Source organism: Plectropomus leopardus, chromosome 23 (assembly GCF_026936395.1).
Source record: "Plectropomus leopardus strain MGB_pleo_1.0 chromosome 23, ASM2693639v1, whole genome shotgun sequence".
NCBI lineage: Eukaryota > Metazoa > Chordata > Actinopteri > Perciformes > Serranidae > Plectropomus > Plectropomus leopardus.
In genome coordinates, this window is record NC_142198.1 from 16,648,634 (window position 1) to 16,667,560 (window position 18,927).

Genomic DNA, 18,927 nt, shown 5'->3' on the forward strand with positions numbered 1-18,927 from the left:
GCTCAGAGAAACTGTAAAAGGGGTAGACACCAATTCTCACAGCAAGACGAGTTTCACCAGTCATGCTTTGCACCAATTAGGCTGTGTAAACCCTTTAATCCCTGAAATTCAGGTTTTTGGCATGATGCCGCTGTTTTAAATGAAAACACATACACAAAGAATTATTTTCAATATACTACATGCAAAGTTTTTTTTGTCATTATCTCAGCCTGGGATGTGTCAATGATAAGCAGCAACATTGATTTTTATAGTTTTTGTCAAATACACACTCATTACGCTTTGCATACAGCATTTTCAAGATCAAGAAATAAAGTGATGTCAATCCAGGTTTCAAAGGGTTAAACAGAGCATTATTCTTGCTTTAGGGAGCCCCCTACTGATCACAGCTTGCAGGTGTAGGGTAAACTAGTCAGAGCATACAGACCTGTCATGAAACAAAATGGACCAAAAAGAAAACGTGTGAAAGGTAAGTGCTTTTATTAGTGTAAAACAGATTTATAACAAACAAGTTAAAGCATAATACAGAGAAACATTCAACACCCTTTAAATTATAGAAAGCTTTTATCACCACTGTCAGGTAATCAAACATTGTTAATCTGTTAAATGAACATATTCTTCTGTTGCCTTCAACGGAGCCGTTTTTATGTAAATAGAGAATGGGTCTCTGTCACTGGAAAAATTACTTTAAATAAACAATTAGGATAATTTTCCAAAACTATTAACTTCCTCTAATAATGTCTAGTCAATTTGCTCATTGCCTTTCAAAAGAAAAAAAAAAGAAAAACAAGAAAGCTTATCAATGTGCTCAAGGTTCGTGAAGGCATCTGCACACAGCACAAGAAAAAAAAGATGTTGATCCAGTTTCAAAGGGCTAAATCACCTGGGTTCGCTTGTATTGAAGAGGAAAAGGCGTCTGTGATCATTCAGCTCCCGGTAAAAACCTCCTGAGCGTCTGAATCTGGAGTTATCAGAGAAAAAGTTGGCACACACAAGCAGTTGTGGGCTAGCAGCCGTAAAACTACTTTATTCAGTGTTTTACTGGTTTAAATCCTATGGTCAGTTTAGATAATTTGGCTCCTGGCAAAAAAAAACAAAAAACTGAACAATAAACGCTGAAGGAATCGTAACCAGGAGTTTACGCTTGGCACATGGGAGGAGTTTCAGCTGGCTGCAATCTTCACTCCCATATGCAATTAAATCCTACACATTGCTCCTTATTTGAGCTTAAAAGCAGCTTTTGCTTTTTCACAGACATCACTGGCTGCCATATCTGCTGCCTCCCGTGCTGTTTCTGCTCTCTCAGCTGCCTTCCGTCCTGTAATACCACCTATAACTGCCCCTGTTACAGCGCAGCCTGCGGTAGCCACACCTAACACCCCTCCAGCAACTGTCATTCCTGTTGCTCCTACTCCTCCTCCTGCTGCTGCTGCTGCCCCTCCTAATGCTGGAACCTTATTCACAAGTTTCATTAGTACTGAGTTATGCAGAGCTGTGATAACTAATCCAACCATCCCTGCAAGGCCAAAAAAAGCTCCTAACAATGCTCCGGTTGCAGTACCTGCCAGGTTGATTAAAAATCTCTCAGACACGATGCTTTTAGCTTTTTTTCTGATCTCTTCCAGTGACATGTTTTCTGCTGTCTGTTTTAAGTGCTCCTCCTCTTTGTGTATTTCTTTCTCTACCTCTTGAAACACCTGATTGGTGTAGTATCCTCCTTTGTTTTCCATCATCATCTTGTCTATTGTGTTGAGCAGCTCTTCCACCTGGATCTGGTTGCTCCTGTAGTTATTCTGTAGTTTGTTCTTCCAGTATTTGTTATCAAAGACGTGGCAGCGGCCGCCGCACTTCTTCACCAGATCACTCAGATTGTCATTCTGGCTGACAAACTTCTCAATTGTCATCCCTTTAGGAAGCTGGTCACCATGAGTGAAGACAATAACGGCATATTTTAGGGCATCTTCAGAGAAATACCGGCATATTTTGGTGATGACGTCCTGCTCCTGCTGTGTGAATTTGTCCACTTTAAGCACAATGAGAAAAGCATGGGGCCCAGGAGCGCACTCTGTGAGGCACCTCGCTATCTCAGGCCTCAGCTCGTCCTCAGGTCTGACAGCATCAAATAAACCTGGAGTGTCGATCAAAGTGATGCTTCTTCCATTGACAGATCTGGTTTCTGCTTGGCACACTTTTGTTCCAGAGTTGGGGGAATGGTTCGTGGTGAAGAGATTCTCTCCAAATATTGTGTTACCTAAGTTGCTTTTGCCAGCTCCAGTTTTCCCCAGCAGGATGATCCTCTTTGTAGCTGACACTAGAAAAAAACAATGAGTCTGTCAGGTTCGTTTGTTTGTTGCTTGTAGCTTTTTAATGCTTTCTGAGAAACAACCATAATTAAGAACTGAACTTCAATTTTTTGCAGTCATATAATATCAACTCACCTTGATCTGGTTGAGAAGCACGTAATGTGGATCCTTCAAGATGGAGACCTTCCTGGACGGACTTGAACACCTGCAGAGAAACAACGTATATGTTTTAATGCCAATTTCAGTGTAAACTCATCTGGTGAATGTCGACTATTTTTATCGCTTGTGAATACAACTGATTATATTGATCAATAACTTCAACATCAACTGGAATTGTTTTTATTTAAGCATTTTGTAAAAATAGATGCCGTTTTCATTCAACTCCTGAGTTTCATTGTGAAGTAGGGCTTAAAATACTGTTTTTGCCGTGTACATGCACTGGTGCATGTAACTTTCAAAATTACATGCACTTTTTTTTTTTTATCTGCACCATTTTTTCTGCACTTCTGCCACAGCTTTTCAACTATTCAAATTCGTTTGGTGTGAGATATATGGTGGTCATCATGAGCAAATGCACTAGAACCGATGGCAATTCAAAAACCTCCTAATGGAAATGTTTCAGACCTCGTGTAGCATGTTTGGCTACTGTAGAGAGAGTCAGCAAACCTGTTTAGGGATTTTTTTTTTATCAGTTCATATATGAGGTAATTATGGCTATTTTATTATAAATTGAAAAGCAAAATATATTTAGATTGTTCTGCAAACATTTAAAGAAAAACATTTAATTAATAAATGGGATTTAAAGGTGTGTGCTACAATATTAATTGAGCTGACTTTGTCTGTACAGTAATATGGGGAGAAACTACTGACTGCCGAAATGCTCCAGGTACCAGGACTGTAACAGCAGGAATAGACGCGCATCAAATTACAAGTGTGGGGTGGCATGACTATGTTTTACTTTATGTACAGCTGTTGCGCTGTGCTGCTCTTTCTTGTCTGTCCAGGCGCTGTTATTGTCCCCTTTTTGCGAGACGACTTTTCAACATTACTTTTATGAATTGATTTTTCATAGCATGAGAAAATGGACATGTGCCGTGAGAGCTTGTGAAAAACGTTTCCTGAGTCTCACAGTCAGTGTGGAAGCAGCGACAGCTCTGACATGCAGAGGTTCATGTACAGTGCATACGTGCACAGCTCAAATTTTATGTGTATTATTGCGCATACACACAGTATTTTGAGCCCTGAAATAGTTAGTATTTATGGTTCAAGCATTTCCATTACCTCAATGGATTCCTCATCAAAGGGGTGGACGACGATGCGGATGAGGAATGGTGTTTCACTCACTCGGTTCTGTTCAAACTCATGAACTACCTCTTGCAGAACCCTGGCTGCCACGCTGCCAGGAAAACGCAGGGCGTTCCCACCACCGAGTACAGGGAAGGCGACAGATTGAAACCCTCTTTCCTCACATGAAGTTAGGATGTTGTTGATGGCCAGTCTCAGGACCTGGGAAAGGTAAAGGTTTTTGTTTTTTAAGACTAGAAAAACAAAATACTGCAATATAGTGCAGAAAACTGGTGAACAGATTCTAAAACAAGAAGACAAAACTGAAAACGCTCCACTATTTCACCTGGACTGCAGTTCCATCTGGGTCACCATCCCAGGGAGTGAGGTGGAGGAAGAACACCGCATTAGAGGGGAGCTCAGGAAAGCCCTCCAACAGGACGGCGTCACCATCACAATGCAGAGAGTCTTTTTGTGCCTCCTGTATGAACTTTTCATCCAGCTGAGATCCAACCTTCTTATACAAACTGCATCCAATACGGGTAGAGAGAGGGTTATCACCAACCATGGGTGACACCAGAGCATCCACCTAGCATCCACCAGAGGAGAGAAAGGCAAATGGGGGAACACTTTTTTTCAAATTCTATTTTATGTAAGTTATGTAGCTTTCTCTTTCTGTCACATTATTCCCAGTGGGTATCCTTGTTAACAGGATCATGAAATATAGATTTCAGAATCGGGCTAGCCTAAAGTTCCAGACATATATAGTTATAAAGACTTAAAAAACACAGGTTTTCTCCTTGAACTTGCATAAACTAATTTTGACCACTTGGGGGCAGCAGATTAAAAAAAGCTGTACACACAAGTCTGATAGTTCAGCAAATACTTGTGTATTCCCACACCCAAAATGTTTGAGCTCCTTTACCTAGAGGAAAATTATGCTCATTTTCAAGCAGCTGATCATAACTGTGGGTAAAATCTGTAAATTAATTCCATTTAATTTCCCTCCATCTTACTCGTGCCCAGATCTCCCTGCTCATCTCCCAGTTAAGATCAAATTTCTAGTATGAACTGGTTTGACAAATGTTCTTGAAATCTCAGAAAGGTTTCTCACCTGCTGGGTCTCGATGGTTCCCTGAACAAACTCTAGATGGACGCTGTTTGAAGGAGCTCCTGCAGTTGCTCCTCTTGTTGCATCTTTAGCAGCAGCGTCCATCCGAAATCCCAGATCTCGTGGTGTTATGTTTTTAGCTCTTGTCCCTCGAAGAAGCCGATCACATGCTTCCTGCATGGCCCTCACCACCTCCTCTCTGTTATCAATCAGGATGATTCGTCTCAGACTTCTTCCTCCCTGACTGCCAAACCTCTCAACAGCAGATACTATAGCCTCAGAGCACACAGTGACAGGAACACCAGAAACACCGGAGCTGATACAGGGTATGGCTATGGATTGGAATTCCATGATTTCTGATAAATCCAGAGCACTCTGAATCGTTTTTTCCAGTAAGATCTTCTCTCTGCCACCTGCTTTTCCACCTATAGGCCCAACAGCGTGCAGCAGTTTCTTGCACTTCAAGTCCCCCCCTGTGGTCACGACTACATCACCCGTAGGAATATTTCCAATATACTTAACTAAGGCACTGCTCTCACTCTGTACGTCAGGACCGCCTGCTTTACTCAGGGCAGCAGCAACCCCTCCACTGTGGTCCAGATCTTCATTGGCAGCATTCACCAGGGCATCAGCCTCCTGTTTGGTGATGTCACCCTGACACACCAGCACCTGGATCCCATCACAAAGGCTGTAACTAGCAACTGTTGTGTTTTCTTCACTTAAACTTAAAGATGCCAAACTATGTGCAAAACTTCGAAGTTCACCTTTCCTTGTTGGACTTTGGGAATATCTTGCAGTCCCTAAACTGTCAATGGTAACTCTATCCTCAAGAAATAAGTTGAGAAATGGATCCAGCCTGTTCCTGACCTCGGCTACTCTGCTGGATTCGCCTTCCAGCACCACCACGGGCCCAGAGGAAGATGTTAAAGGATGGAGGGTGACCCCTGAATAGTCAAAATGGTGCAACTCCAGTAATTCATGTGCCAACTCTGTGGATGGCAGAGGGACTATGCTTTGCACACTAGACTGGTCCAATATAAACTGTATGACAGTTTCACTCAGCTCCTCAACCTCTTTAGTGTGGCCCAGTAAGTAAACTGTGCTGCTGTTTGAGCCAAACACAACCTGAGTCCTGTATTGGTCTTCGTTCATCACTTTTGTCTTGGACTTAAGCTTTTCCTGAAGCTCAGATGGCACAGCAGAGCAGTTAGGAACGTTGATCTTAACTTCCTTGAACTCTCCTTGTAGTGCCTTTTCCATTTTATCGAGATCATCATCAGAAAAGGAGAAGAAACTGAGCTCTGTGTCTCGTATTTCTATTTCCACCTTGTCACCAACCCCTAAAAAGTCTCCTAGCACCCCTGGCCCTCCATATGCCTTTCTCAGGAAAGCCAAAAAATGTGGGCTCACATCAGAAACAGTCCTTTCTAACACCAAATTTTCCTGTTCAGAGATCCAGTTGCCAGCCTTAAGAATCTCCTCTGCAGAACCTTCCAAAACTAACTGACCTGCAGCTCCCTGCGTGACTTTCACTCCTGGAAAATCTCTTCCTAAACTTTGCTCAATCTCTTTCCAGAGGAGACAGAGTTTGCCAACAGATCGACAGAAACTGGTTTGCTTCTGACTTAAACCTAACCTTTTCTCTACATCCGCCAGCCTGGCATTCACCTGGGTCTGTTCCCCAACAACAACAGCCATCCCAACCTTGCTGTACACTTTTACTTCATCTGCGGTCTGATGACAGCTGCAGGACTGAAGCAAAGCTGTAACTTTGCAAGGGTTTCGCTCATAATGGCACTTGTAGCCTTTAAAGAATTTGTCTACCTCTGCTTTCCAGTTTCTAGCATCATCTGCAGCACCAGGTTGAGCTACTCGCCTAATTATAACCTTCCTCTCCTCTGGGTAAAGCTGAGCAGAGCAGGCAACAGAGGCTAGTGCTGTCTCGAGTTTTTGTCCAGCTTGGAGGCATTCTTTTAGGTAACGAAGGAGGTAAGGATCAGGTTGTAGTTTATATTCTTCAGCACTTGGTGGAGGAGTCGAGGCAGGAATGGGATGTGGGTTCTATTTTGAGAAGAGACATCCAGATAACAACAGCAGTTTACTGGTCTCATATTCAAAGAACCTGCTGGATTGTTAGAACTGAGCCCTTATTATCATATTATGATCACATGCAATGATGTACAGTGTTTATGATACAATATACATAGTCTTTGGTGTTATGTAACAACATAAAATAGGGAAGTTGTAAATAGTAATTTATTTTTTTAACCCTTGGGGTCCACTTAAATATTATACAGACTTGTATCGCTCTGCACACAAAATGCACTTTTTAAGATCAAGCTTTAAAAAAAATACTATACATTAATATCATTTTCTACTTTCATTGAGTTATATTTTTGTAACCAACGTCAGCTCTTATCATAAATATCAAATATTAATTAATAATCTGATCTTTAACCCTTTAAATGCCAGGTTTTTGTCATGATGCCACTATGTTTTTAGATTTAAATAAATGCACAAAAAATGAATTATTTTTCAATACACTATATGCAAAGTATATTTCTTTTACTATCACAGCCTGGGATATGTCACTTATTTGCAGCAACATTGTTTGTGACAGTGCACCTTGTGGAAATACCGTGTATTTTCTCCATATGCCAAATAGGGTAAAAAAAATCATCATCAAGTGGAAAATAGTAAAAAATTATAGATTTCAAGGCAAAAGCCCAGAATGACACCTGGAAATAAAACAATGCATGTGTTATAGTCTGACGGCTGTGGGATCAAAAATAGCAGTTTAAACGGGTTTCAATGGTGCATTTTTTGCATTTAACAGAATGAGTGTAATAATTCTTTTTACACAGTGTATTTTAGACTTATTGTAGGAGCTGAGCTGGAAATTAAGAGATTATACAAAAATACACATGTGCAGGAACACAGCCAAAATTATCAAAACATACACAATCTCGACTGAATGACATATGTTATTGACCTGTTCTGGAGCTGGAAAATCGTAGCTTGGCTCCAGGCTGCGTCTGGCAGTGAAAACCAGATCACCCACTTCATGCTTAGATTTCTTCAGGACTGCCTCCTGATCTAAAACCAGAAATAATAATAATAATGAAAAAAATGACATTAGTTACCGTTATATTTAAATAAGTGCAGAACTTTTCTTAGACAAACCAAATCTGTTGTTTTATTTTATGAGATTGTCTTACTTACTTTTTCTGTCACTTGTTAGAAAATAGAGAATACATGTACAATGTACAGCAAACAAGGTTGTTTTCATCCTCAGTCTTTTTCTTGAATTTTCATCCTTCTCTTCTCCCTCTATTTATGATAGTGGGCTAAACTGATAAATATTGCTGTTCACACTGAGGTCCAAAAGTGGATTGTGGATTTATTATGAATGGACCGCAAGTGACTCCCAAACACATCACGTTTGTAAAAAAGACATTTTATTTTTAATTTTCGGCACAGGGATTTTATTTCCAATTTACATTTCTTGTTTTTCAGCTATTGTTTTCTTAATCCATACTTGGTATTACTTGACCTATGAACATAATGTGCCTTTGCAGTATTTTTATGTCACTGATCTGAAAGCAACAATATGCTTTTTTTGTTGCAGTGCAGTTTATTTACGTTTTGAGTAATTTTACTATACTCTTGCAATTAATTGTATTCTATTGTGTTATAAGCCAACGTGTTTTATACATTTTGTGAAATAACACTGAATAAGTGATCATTTATTTTATGTGTGGACCTTGAACTAATGACAGAGAACAAAATCTGGACCCTGGCTGAACACTGATAAGCAACAGCTTTCCCAATTTATTGTCTATAGAGCAGATCCAGGCTTTAAACTTAATGACATCACAAATTTGAGTTTTAGCACTCCAGTTTTTGGATATATGTGAGGATATTGTTCGCGTTTTTGTACTGTTTCGGTGCACACGACTAACATACGTTTTGAAAAAGTGCGTAGTTGCCCTTTAAGTTTCCCTTCCACGGAAGTGAAACTTAAGGATTTCGCTCTTGGATCAAATCTTCCTTCTTTTCCCGTTGAATCCGTGAAATTAATGAGCGCTAAACAACACTTTGATACAATAATACACAAAGAGTTCATATGATTATATTCCATAGGTGAATAAAATTAAATTAATGCATTAGTTGATGCGGTTACTTAATAGTTAAAACATAGAGTAAGAGTAAAGGACAGTTCAAAAAACACGAGCTTATAGCTGCGATATGGTGTTTTAAATACATTTACCTTTTTGATATTTGAAAGCGACACTGTAGATATGATCATTGACCCTCCTCAGTGGTCTGCAGTCTCCTCCGCCCGATTTGCGCCGAATACGTAAATATATCTCTACTTTCTTCACGTGCTCCCCGAGCTCGCTCCGAAACACAAGGAAAACTGGATACTGGTAGCTGTCACTCATACTTTAGCTATTATGAAAAATAATTCATAAAGACAAATATCTGCAGCGTCGGATCTAAACAGCTGTGTGTTTACATGTCGCCTGTTTTATAGTCAGACAAACTCCGCCCTCGCGATCAGAGATCATAAACGGAGATGTGACAGGCTGCCAGCCAGGGCCGGATCTAGGCCTGGGCATGGGGGCCGGTCCCCCACACACATATGCGCCACCTGCCCCACAAACAACAAATGTAGACCCAAAAATCTTTATTATTGTCGCTAAAGCATTTAACATTTCTAGGATGTTAGAACCTTTATAGGATTTTATGTCATTTAAAGTATTTATGTCATTTCTAGGATGAACATTTCCAGAACTTTAGGACAGTTTTAGGATACTGGGACATTTCTTGGATTTTAGGACATTTGTAGGATCTCAGGGAATTTCTAAGGTTTAGGAAGTTTGTACAATTTTTAGGACATTTCTCGGATTTTGGGACATTTCTAGCATTTTAGGACATGATTTTAGGATGTTTCTAGGATTTTAGGACATCAAGGTCTTAGGATCTCTGTTGTAGTGTGCAGCCAATCCTCCACTGGTACTTTTTAATTTTTTTAATAAACAATTTCTATTTTGATGCTGCTTAATCCAACAGTTTGGGGCTGGTTTTAGTTGCATCAAGCCAAAATTATGACTATGTGGCCAAAACTAGCAACTGTAAAATTGCTATAGTTCCTACACTAGCTTTTTAGTAATATAATACAAAAATATTGCAGTAAAAGTTCTGCAAAAAAGTTCGTTGAAGGTTATTGTGTTATTTAGGGGCCTGGCAGCTTTAGAGACAGATTAGTCTGCTTTTATTTACGTATGTCTCAACTTTTTCAGAATCAGGTTTGTTGTCAAATTCTATTCACCTACCTATAAATGTTCTGCCAAGAGAGGAAAGAAAATCAGAAAATTGATTTATCCTGAAATGTAAAGAAATTGTATTCAGAAAATTGTTTTTAAAAGCTGAGGAGAGGGTGTTAAAGCTTTTTCAGGTCATATTATTATTTTGTTTTGATTAGATTTATTTTATTTTTTTATTTTGACTTTTTCTGTTTGTTTGCTTTTTGTTTTGCTCATTTTTAGGAATTTTTCTTGCAAATATTTGGTACAGTTCTTGAGTTGCTCATTACCTTCTCAGATACTATCAGATATATCAGATACTGTTCTGCACTTTACACAGTAGAGTAGTAGAGTAAGTCAGATGGTCAAAAACCCAGCACCTAATGATTATCTAGCACTGACAAAGTTGTGTGATGTTGTATGTTGATTGTCATCGTAAGTAGTGATACTGAGATTGTTGAATCTCAGATGCTGAGATCGCTACTGGTTATTACTTTGGTTTCCAAAAAAAAAAAAAGGGGGTGGGGGGGCTGTGCGGCACTTCTGCCACTAAATGGCAATACCTGTGACCAATCACACCTGAAGCACTTTTTGCACTTACTAAGGGTTTTTTCCTTAAGTCTAAATTCTTGCTTGTGTTGTACGTCGCTTTGGATAAAAGCGTCTGCTAAATGAAATTGTAGAATTGTAGAATTGTAGACTATGCATATATGTACAATCTCTTACTTTTTTTAATTATTTTTTTATTTTGTTTTATTTTTAAAGCGTATTCCTTTATTCTCTTGCTGCTGCACCCCAATTTCTCAGTTTTGAGATCAATAAAGTATATCTATCTATCTATCTTCTCTCCATGTTTTTCAAAATCATCAAGCCAATTTGCCAAGGTTTCAAGGGGTTAACAAAGTTAAATAAATAAAAACCATCAGAAGAAAAAGAATAATCAAACTAATCCCATTTTTGGCTTTTCAGTGATCACAGTGAAAAAGGAGCCTTTGTAAATTTAGCAACTAGAGCCCGTGCACTGTTTCTTTGACCGCTTGTACTCTTCCTGAACCATCACCTGAGCTGCAGGTTGTCCTCCTCAGAGCAGGCCTCGGGTTGAATGTCTCCCTGCACTGAGGACAGCTGTCCTGTCCCCTCTCCTCCTGCTCGTCCCAGCAGCTCTCAGATCAGATTTTGCAGTAATTGTGTCCACACTGGACGGTGACGGGCTCTTTTTGCAGGTCCAGACAAACCGCACAGCAGACCTGGTCCTGCCACGCGCTCCGGCTGCCGCTGGTCGGCCATGTTGACGAGTTGCACCCGCAGAAACGCGCGCGGCACCGTTTCGCCTCCTTTTAAAAGACTTTTGTTTATTTTGGGGACAGTTGGGAGCTTTTACGCCAGTTTCGTCCCACCGAGGCGGAGCTTAGGAGAGTACCACACCTTCAACGCCCTGGAAGGTAAGCTAATGAACACCTGTGACTCGCAAATTTTAGGATTTGTATTAAACTGCTGCAACACAAACTGTACCAGGTATTTTAAGCTAGGTATACTTAGCTAGCGTTAGCCTTTAGCCTAGCTAGCTTATGACAAAACTGATATATGGGTGTATTTACTTGGGTTTGAGCTTGTTATTAAAGCTTGGTTTTTGAAGCTTAAGGCATGTAAACCTAGCTAAAACGAGTTATTAATCATGAAAATAAAGAGTTGACTGTATCAAGATCAAACTACTGTTCAGTTATGCAAGCTATTAAGTTTGAGGTATTTTAAGCTAACATTAAGTGTACTTAAGTGCATCTAGTTACAGCTTTGGAAAACAAGTTAAGACAAGCTAATAACTTAATTATGATTTAAAAACATATAAAGAGTTGACTTTACCCAGAAAATACTAGTGTACCTGTACCTAGCACTCAGTTGCAAGTCTCTGGGTATTTTTTAAGATAGTTTACAGCAACTTTTTGCTAGTTGTTTGCAGCTAAAGCCAGCTGTATCCAGCCAGTTAAAGCTAGTTAATAATTTTTTTTTTTATTAAAGTAAAGTAATTAAAAGTTGAAAGCAAAAAGAGAGATGTGCCCTATGTTAATTAAAGTATTGAAATTTGGCATATTGCTGGTTGCTACCGATGAAAGGGATATTTTCCTAGTTTTACATTTCAGTGAATCTACTAAGAAGATTATCACCCTTCACCACATGACCACTGTCATATTATCTATTTCGATATTAATTACAGTATTTGTACTTTGTCAAAGTGGGAAGACAGCTTTGTAGTGTTTAAGAGTTTGTGGACTGACACAGAGGGAATGGTTATAAAAGCACAAGCTAAACCCACTTTCAATAACTACAGCTGTGATGACTGAACCTTTTCACAGCAGTTTGGGGTAGTAAGTGACTGCACAGGTTTAATTGATTTGTAAGTGTCAACGGTTGCATTCAGGGCATTGACTGAGGTGGCCAATTATAGGGGTTCTCCATGCATGTGGATAAAATAAAAAAACAGGTTGCAGTACTTGAAAACCTTTAAATGTTTGATTTAAACTCAATATGGTTGTAGGATTTAAAAAATATATATCTTAAATGATATTTTTATTTTTTGTAGTACAATAAAACACGAACTGGAAGCCCACATATGTTTAATTGTTATATAAAGTGAAACAAGCAACAACTTGATAACAAAATTAAACATAATGGAAAAGTTAAAAGTAAAGCAGCTCTTAGCATGCATTCAAAAGTCATGAAAAGTGTCAAATGAAGAAGAGTAAAATCTTTCTAAAAATAGTATGTTATATCATAATAAATGTCCTTCACCTTTTCCAGAGTTTGATTAACCTAAGGAATTATTAGGAGGCTAATAACATTTTGCCATTCATGGCCAGCGAATTTGTTGTAATTGGCATAACAAATCAGAGACTTGAAAAAACAACATGCAATCGTTTGATATTTGAATCACAAAATACAAAAACACTTCAATAGAGTATTCAGCGTCTCTGTCAAGAAAAGTGTAAAATACATTGTTATTGATAATTCAGGATATTAATCACTTTCATCAGTCAAAAAGTCATTTTAAGGCAGTCTAATTACATCCTTTTTATGGTGAACGTTTTTAATCTCAGCTCATATACAACTGCATTTTGATTTTCTTTAGCACATATAAAAAAGATTAAATAACACGTCATCAACCATTTCTCAAATGTATACTAATTATGTACCCTGTGTTGGTAGAACACTAATTACACTGATACTTACAATTGACAGAAATGATTATGAAGTAAGTACAACTTGTTTGTCATTCCTGGTTTCCAACTAAAAATTCAAATGTCTCACTAATCTACAAAATCAGTTGCCCATTGCTCCCTAGTTGGTTTTTACATACTTCATGTTTTTTATATCGAAAAACATCAACCTCTTACTCCAGTCTTTTTATTTTTGATGCTTTGTTTTTTGGTTTTTATCTGCTGCAGGACCTTAAAATTGGGGCAATGCAGAGTAAAATCACATTTTCTCATATTGTATCCAGTTATTGAAGAGTAAATTACAGCCTGATCAGTACTGACACACTTTATATATATATATATATATATATATATATATATATATATATATATATATTTTTTTTTTTTTTACCATAACTTGACCACTTCTGCAAAATATTCATCACTTGACTGAGATCCGTCATCTTTCAGCTCAAGGCCGGGATAGAGAGGCTGAGTGAACGTGGTGTGTTCTTTGTGGAGTAAAGTCATCGCGCCAGAGATGTCAGAGATGTCAGAGATGTCATAAAATGACAGAGTACCTGCCTTAAAATCCAGGTACACCCCAATCCTGTTGGATTGAGAGCCTGACACTGTAGTGCTTTTTTTGTTGTATCGGAAAGTACAACCATATGGGGAGCACGCTAAACTCCACGACTTGTTATCATTTCCAAACTCTGAGTCATTTGTTCTGCTGCTGTCTTTGTATGACACTGCCACACACCAAGTAAGACCACTCCAACTGACCTCCCAGTAACATCGCTCTGACAAACCTTCTTTGCACAACACCTGCATGATAACTGGGTATTGATTATAATAGTGATGATTATAATATGCACTACCATAACCATGTTGCATATAATATTCACTTGTCACCCGTCTGTTTTCTTCTGAAATGGAAAAATATTGGGAGACTGTGTTCTCATCCAGAGTAAGAGGACGGCAATCTGATAGAAGAACAAGGTAGGGAAAAAAAGTGAGATATTAACATCAACCTTTTAATATTAGTTCATTATTATAGGTGCAGTCATCGATTCTTATCCTATACACTTAAAAAAAAAATCAGATTCAGCAAATATCTCCGACCAGGTAATGAGTGGGTCCGGTTATTTTACAACCTGCACAAACCCCACTTGTTATGAAAGCCAATACTCCTTTGAGCCCATTCACCCATGCCCTGTGTGTATGTTAAAAAACCAATCAACAATCAGGCATTCACACATAGCTCTAGGGGTTGAGTATCATTTGTTTCAACAACATTAATGACAACTAACACTGAATAACAGTTACAGGACTGCTAACAGCAAAATCAGTTTTGTAGACAGACAAAACTGTTATCTGTTTAGGAGTGGCTGAGACTATCACTTGAATAAGATCAGTGTGACCACCTTAACAGTCCACCTTAAGAGAATCCTGGGAGACTAACTTGGCTCGCTAACTTTGGGGATACCCCCCTTCACTTTAATCAGCAGGTGACCAACCAGATCCTGGAGCTTGGCTCGGGTCTTATGGAGTTGTAGCATTTACTTACTGACAAACAGCCTAAACTGTGCACATACTGCACTGCCACGTAACTTCATACACTCTGATGCTGTGTTGTCTGGGCAAAATTGCAATGTTGTGTATAATGCACAGGGATTGGCTGAATTTGCACTATTTGTTGTGACTGAAACATTCTGGAGATGCTGTTTGACACACTGGTATATTGTGGAACTACATAAATGGAAAGGTTTTACTCACAGCGTAAAAACTCCTCTCTGGTCTTTGGCACAGGTGGCAACACAATATCTATAGTAGACACTAAAAAAAAAAAAAACAACTTAATACCACTGGACTTGAACCAAGTCATTGTATGACTAGATTTTTATATTTCTGTCAGGTACCTGTGGCAGAGATTCTTGGCCATGTGTCCTTCAGGAGACTCTCTATGTTGTCCCTCAATTTAGACATGCAGTCGGTCACAGTTTTCAACATTGAACTCTTAGGATAAAGAACAGGACCAGGAGGCAAGTCTGGAGATTCACAGGCAGCAGCGAGGGACTGGAAAGTCTAGAGGGAATTCAAAAAGCCACACCAGAAGAAAAACTAAATGAAAAGATGAAAAATATACTCACTAATAGCACCATGTGTTGCACTTTCAAATTTGGGCAGCAGATGTCTCTCTTCTATTCAACAGTGTTAATTTTGTTAATGTAAACTATGACAGAAAATGTCTCAAATTATTAGTTATTGTTGGTGTCAAAGTTTTAAGATTTTGAACTTTTCAAATTATGATCAGTAAGTGTGTGCTCATAAATCATCCTATAAACCTAACAACCACTTAGCTGAAGAAATGAAATTTTGTAATTGTTTAGAAATTTCATGTAGTTGTATAAAAATATATCTTTAAATTAAATTTCAAGTCTTGATACATCATTTTGCCCTGATTCCAAATTCTGATACCTGCATTAGCCTAAACTAACAAGAATAAAAATGTCTACAATGTGATGCTGCCAAATTTGACGCTGCCAAAATTAACGCTAGTATATAGCTATGCTTTGTCCGCAAGGAGAATTAACAGCAGAACTTTGCATGTTTTAAACTTCTGCAGTTAGAGGTGGTTAGTGTGTGGCTGTGAAGCACTGGTTATTCATTTATGTGGAATTCATGTTACATGAGAATTATACAGTGATACAATAATAAAATCCACACAGGAAAAGTTGCCCCACATGACATTGAAAAGTGTCTGCTACCTGAATGAAATGAACGTGGTCGTCCGTTTCAGAAAGTTGTTCCAGTTCGGTGACTTTCCTCTTTAGCTTAGCAATTTCCTCCTCCAGCTGCAGCTGCAGCTTTTCAGCGTGAGCGACTGCAGTCTGCTCCCGGTCCTTGATCAGCTGCTTCACCAAAATGTGTCTTTTCTTAATGGAGGAAATCAGCTCTTCAAAGATCTTATCACAGCTCTCCTCTGCAGGCTGGCTACAATTCTGTTCATAAAAACAAAAACAAAGATTTTTCTTTTTAATGCATGTTCTCTGTTGTAAAGCTCATGATTTTTTAAATAATGTGATACTGTAATGCGCACAATGATAAACCATATCAACAAGTAAACACAAGCATCTGCTGTTATTCAGATAAAGACGTAAGAAAATTTAAGACACGGTCTATATACAAAATAGATACACCTTTGTGCACCAATCATGTTGCAGTTACAGTTTACATCAGTGTCTGTGAAAACATGGATGCTTCACACACATCTTACCCCGAATAACACAGAAGATCTATACAATCGAGTTCAAGAATGAGACAGACTAGGTCACAGGGACTTTGGCCTATGACCTCCAAAAACCTTAATTGGCTGGTGTTAATACTGGGAGTAATGTTAATGCTTTGTAACCTATCAAAAACTTGACTGGTTACAAAACCAATTTATGAGCTTAACTTGCAAGACAAGACTTCTTCTTCCAGATATAGGATCAAATACTAAAACATCATTTCCACACCTTGAAATCCTTCAGAGCTTGGAGCAACTCATTCAGGTCCTTTTCTCTCTCCTGGAATCTCTTCTGGGCTTTCTTTTGACTTACAGTCAGCTGTTTCTGAAAGTAAACGTGAATGGTTTTATTTACACAGTTATTCTGTATGATTTCAATCATAAGAGCTACTGGTGATAAAGATATGTATAAGTAACAAACATAACAATGTTTTTGACGGCAGATATACCTGGGATTTTTCATGTTTTCCAGTTCTGTGTTTGTGTTTTTACCTGTTCCTTGGCCCTCTCTGCTGCTGCAGACACTGTGCGATGGCCCTTATGCTCATCTAAAACGCACAGATAGCAGATGCACTTCTTGTCTGTCTGACAGTAGACCTCCATCAGTTTGTTGTGCTTCGAGCACATCTTCTCCTGCAGTGGGATTGTAGCCAACACCAGCTGGTGCTTCTTCAGCACAGGAACACTGTAATGAGGCTCGAGGTGCTCTGGACAGTACGAAGCCAAACACATTAGGCAAGACATCGTGGCTTTGTTAGGTCTGGTCCCAGAGCAGAAGTCACAGGTGACGTCTGCTGGGCCGGCACAGGCCACAGCAGCAGAGGGGGGAGCCTGCTGGGTGCTCGACCTCTTCAGCTTCTCAACAACCTAGGGATTATGAAAATAAAGATGCTGATGAATATTATAATATCTATAACTTGAAACATGGGGCTAATGTAGAATGAGAAAAGAATTCACATGGAGATTATACTGTATGTCTACCAAAGATCACTACATTTGTTGTCAAACTTGAGGTATTTTGCAGTTTCAGTGATTAATACAAAATAAAATCGACAATCATCAACAGATTTTGGTATATTCTTATTGATTAAACTACACAGCAGCATATAAAGTAGTTAAAATTGGCTTCAACTTTGCTAGCTGCAAAATTAAAGTTATGTACGCATGAATGTATCACTAAATTCTAATAAATTTAAGTATTTATATTACTTTAAAATGGGCCTTTTTTGCATTGTTACTTTAACTTTTGTCACTTATTTGGATACAAATACTTTTGTACATAAGTAAGTAATGTTTTGAATGCAGGATTCTAGATTTAACAGTATTTCTACAGTGTGGTATTACAACTTTTACTAAAGGAAAGGGTCTGATTACTGATGTGAGTTCTTTATACAATAATGCCCACTTTCCTCTACCCCCCCACAACTACCCTCTATCCTGCGGTGGGAGTAATTAAAGAAAATAATAATTACTTTTTAATCACTTAAAAAAGGGTATGTATGAAGAATACCCACTTCTAATTTGGTTGTAGTTACACAAGGCATTTAAGGGCAACAACCTCAGACTTAAAGATTATTCTGTAAACCAGCCACCAATAACAGACACATTTTATTACATGTTAAAAATATATATATAGAAAGATAAAGATTAAATAGACTAAAGTTTGTATAAATAACTGTGGCTTCTGCTGAGACCATAAGCAATAATTAAAAGGTGATTTTACTTTTACACATCATCATGAGCCAAAATGGCCACGTGGTGTCGCAATAGAAAATTAATTTGAACTCTAATTATGAAGCCTTAATGCCACTTTAGACATAATGCAGTTTGACAGCTGTAGTGAAAAGGTAAAAAGAGTGACACCACAGTATCAAATACGGTTCAGCGTTTGATAGATAATGATCATTTTAAAGATGTTACAGCTAAATTCTGCAGGTTTTTGACTTTAATTGGACCACAGAGGAAAAAGCAGCCGCCGTGGATGGGTTTCTCACAATAACTAATACATTTAGTGTCTCTTCCACTTATACATTTACCAAACAATCACCTCAGCCAGCATGTTGTTCCTCCTCAGAACAGGCCTCGGGTTGAATGTCTCCCTGCACTGAGGACAGCTGTACTGTCCCTTCTTGTCTTCCTCGTCCCAGCAGCCATCGATACAACTTTTACAATAACTGTGTCCGCAGGGAATGGTGACAGGTTCTTTAAGCAGATCCAGACACACTGAACAACAGAAGTGATTCTGGTCCAAATCAGCGCCACGTCCCGGCTGCTGTTCGGCCATCTTGATGATGTAGTAAAGAGCGTCTCTAAGTTTCACTTTCTCTTTTGCAGAAGTGGCCCAGGCCAGCCTCTTCCTACCGAGGCGGGGATTATGAGCGCCGGACGCCCCCCTCAAGGTAAACAAATGCACTTCTGCAACTTGTCAAACTACCCTCAA

At 38.8% G+C, this 18,927-nt stretch overlaps 2 protein-coding genes across 2 annotated transcripts; both read right to left on the bottom strand.

The window, feature by feature from the left end:
- Positions 1–460: 460 nt before the first annotated feature.
- Positions 461–9,228, bottom strand: LOC121961837 (protein mono-ADP-ribosyltransferase PARP14-like). Its single transcript, XM_042511879.2, has 7 exons — positions 8,966–9,228; positions 7,688–7,791; positions 4,699–6,756; positions 3,931–4,173; positions 3,582–3,806; positions 2,436–2,505; positions 461–2,308 (listed from the first exon to the last, which is right to left on the bottom strand). Exons 1-7 carry the CDS (start codon positions 9,138–9,140, stop codon positions 1,215–1,217), a joined length of 3,969 nt encoding a protein of 1,322 aa, XP_042367813.2. The 5' UTR covers positions 9,141–9,228; the 3' UTR covers positions 461–1,214.
- A 3,371-nt stretch (positions 9,229–12,599) lies between these two features.
- LOC121961846 (tripartite motif-containing protein 16-like) lies at positions 12,600–18,801 on the bottom strand. The gene is made up of 7 exons (XM_042511891.2): positions 18,535–18,801; positions 16,980–17,354; positions 16,717–16,812; positions 15,967–16,200; positions 15,118–15,283; positions 14,975–15,034; positions 12,600–14,181 (listed from the first exon to the last, which is right to left on the bottom strand). Exons 1-7 carry the CDS (start codon positions 18,769–18,771, stop codon positions 13,604–13,606), a joined length of 1,746 nt encoding a protein of 581 aa, XP_042367825.2. The 5' UTR covers positions 18,772–18,801; the 3' UTR covers positions 12,600–13,603.
- Between the last annotated feature and the right edge of the window lie 126 nt (positions 18,802–18,927).

Excerpts from the sequence above, each read along its gene's own strand:
- LOC121961846 (XM_042511891.2), bottom strand. The coding sequence starts at position 18,771 with ATGGCCGAACAGCAGCCGGGACGTGGCGCTGATTTGGACCAGAATCAC. Across the intron at positions 17,355-18,534 it reads GGAACAACATGCTGGCTGAG|GTTGTTGAGAAGCTGAAGAG; the intron begins GTGATTGTTTGG and ends CATAATCCCTAG. Across the intron at positions 16,201-16,716 it reads AAGCTCTGAAGGATTTCAAG|AATTGTAGCCAGCCTGCAGA; the intron begins GTGTGGAAATGA and ends TTTTATGAACAG.
- LOC121961837 (XM_042511879.2), bottom strand. The coding sequence starts at position 9,140 with ATGAGTGACAGCTACCAGTATCCAGTTTTCCTTGTGTTTCGGAGCGAG. Across the intron at positions 3,807-3,930 it reads CAGATGGAACTGCAGTCCAG|GTCCTGAGACTGGCCATCAA; the intron begins GTGAAATAGTGG and ends TACCTTTCCCAG. Across the intron at positions 2,309-2,435 it reads TGCTTCTCAACCAGATCAAG|TGTCAGCTACAAAGAGGATC; the intron begins GTGAGTTGATAT and ends GTTTTTTTCTAG.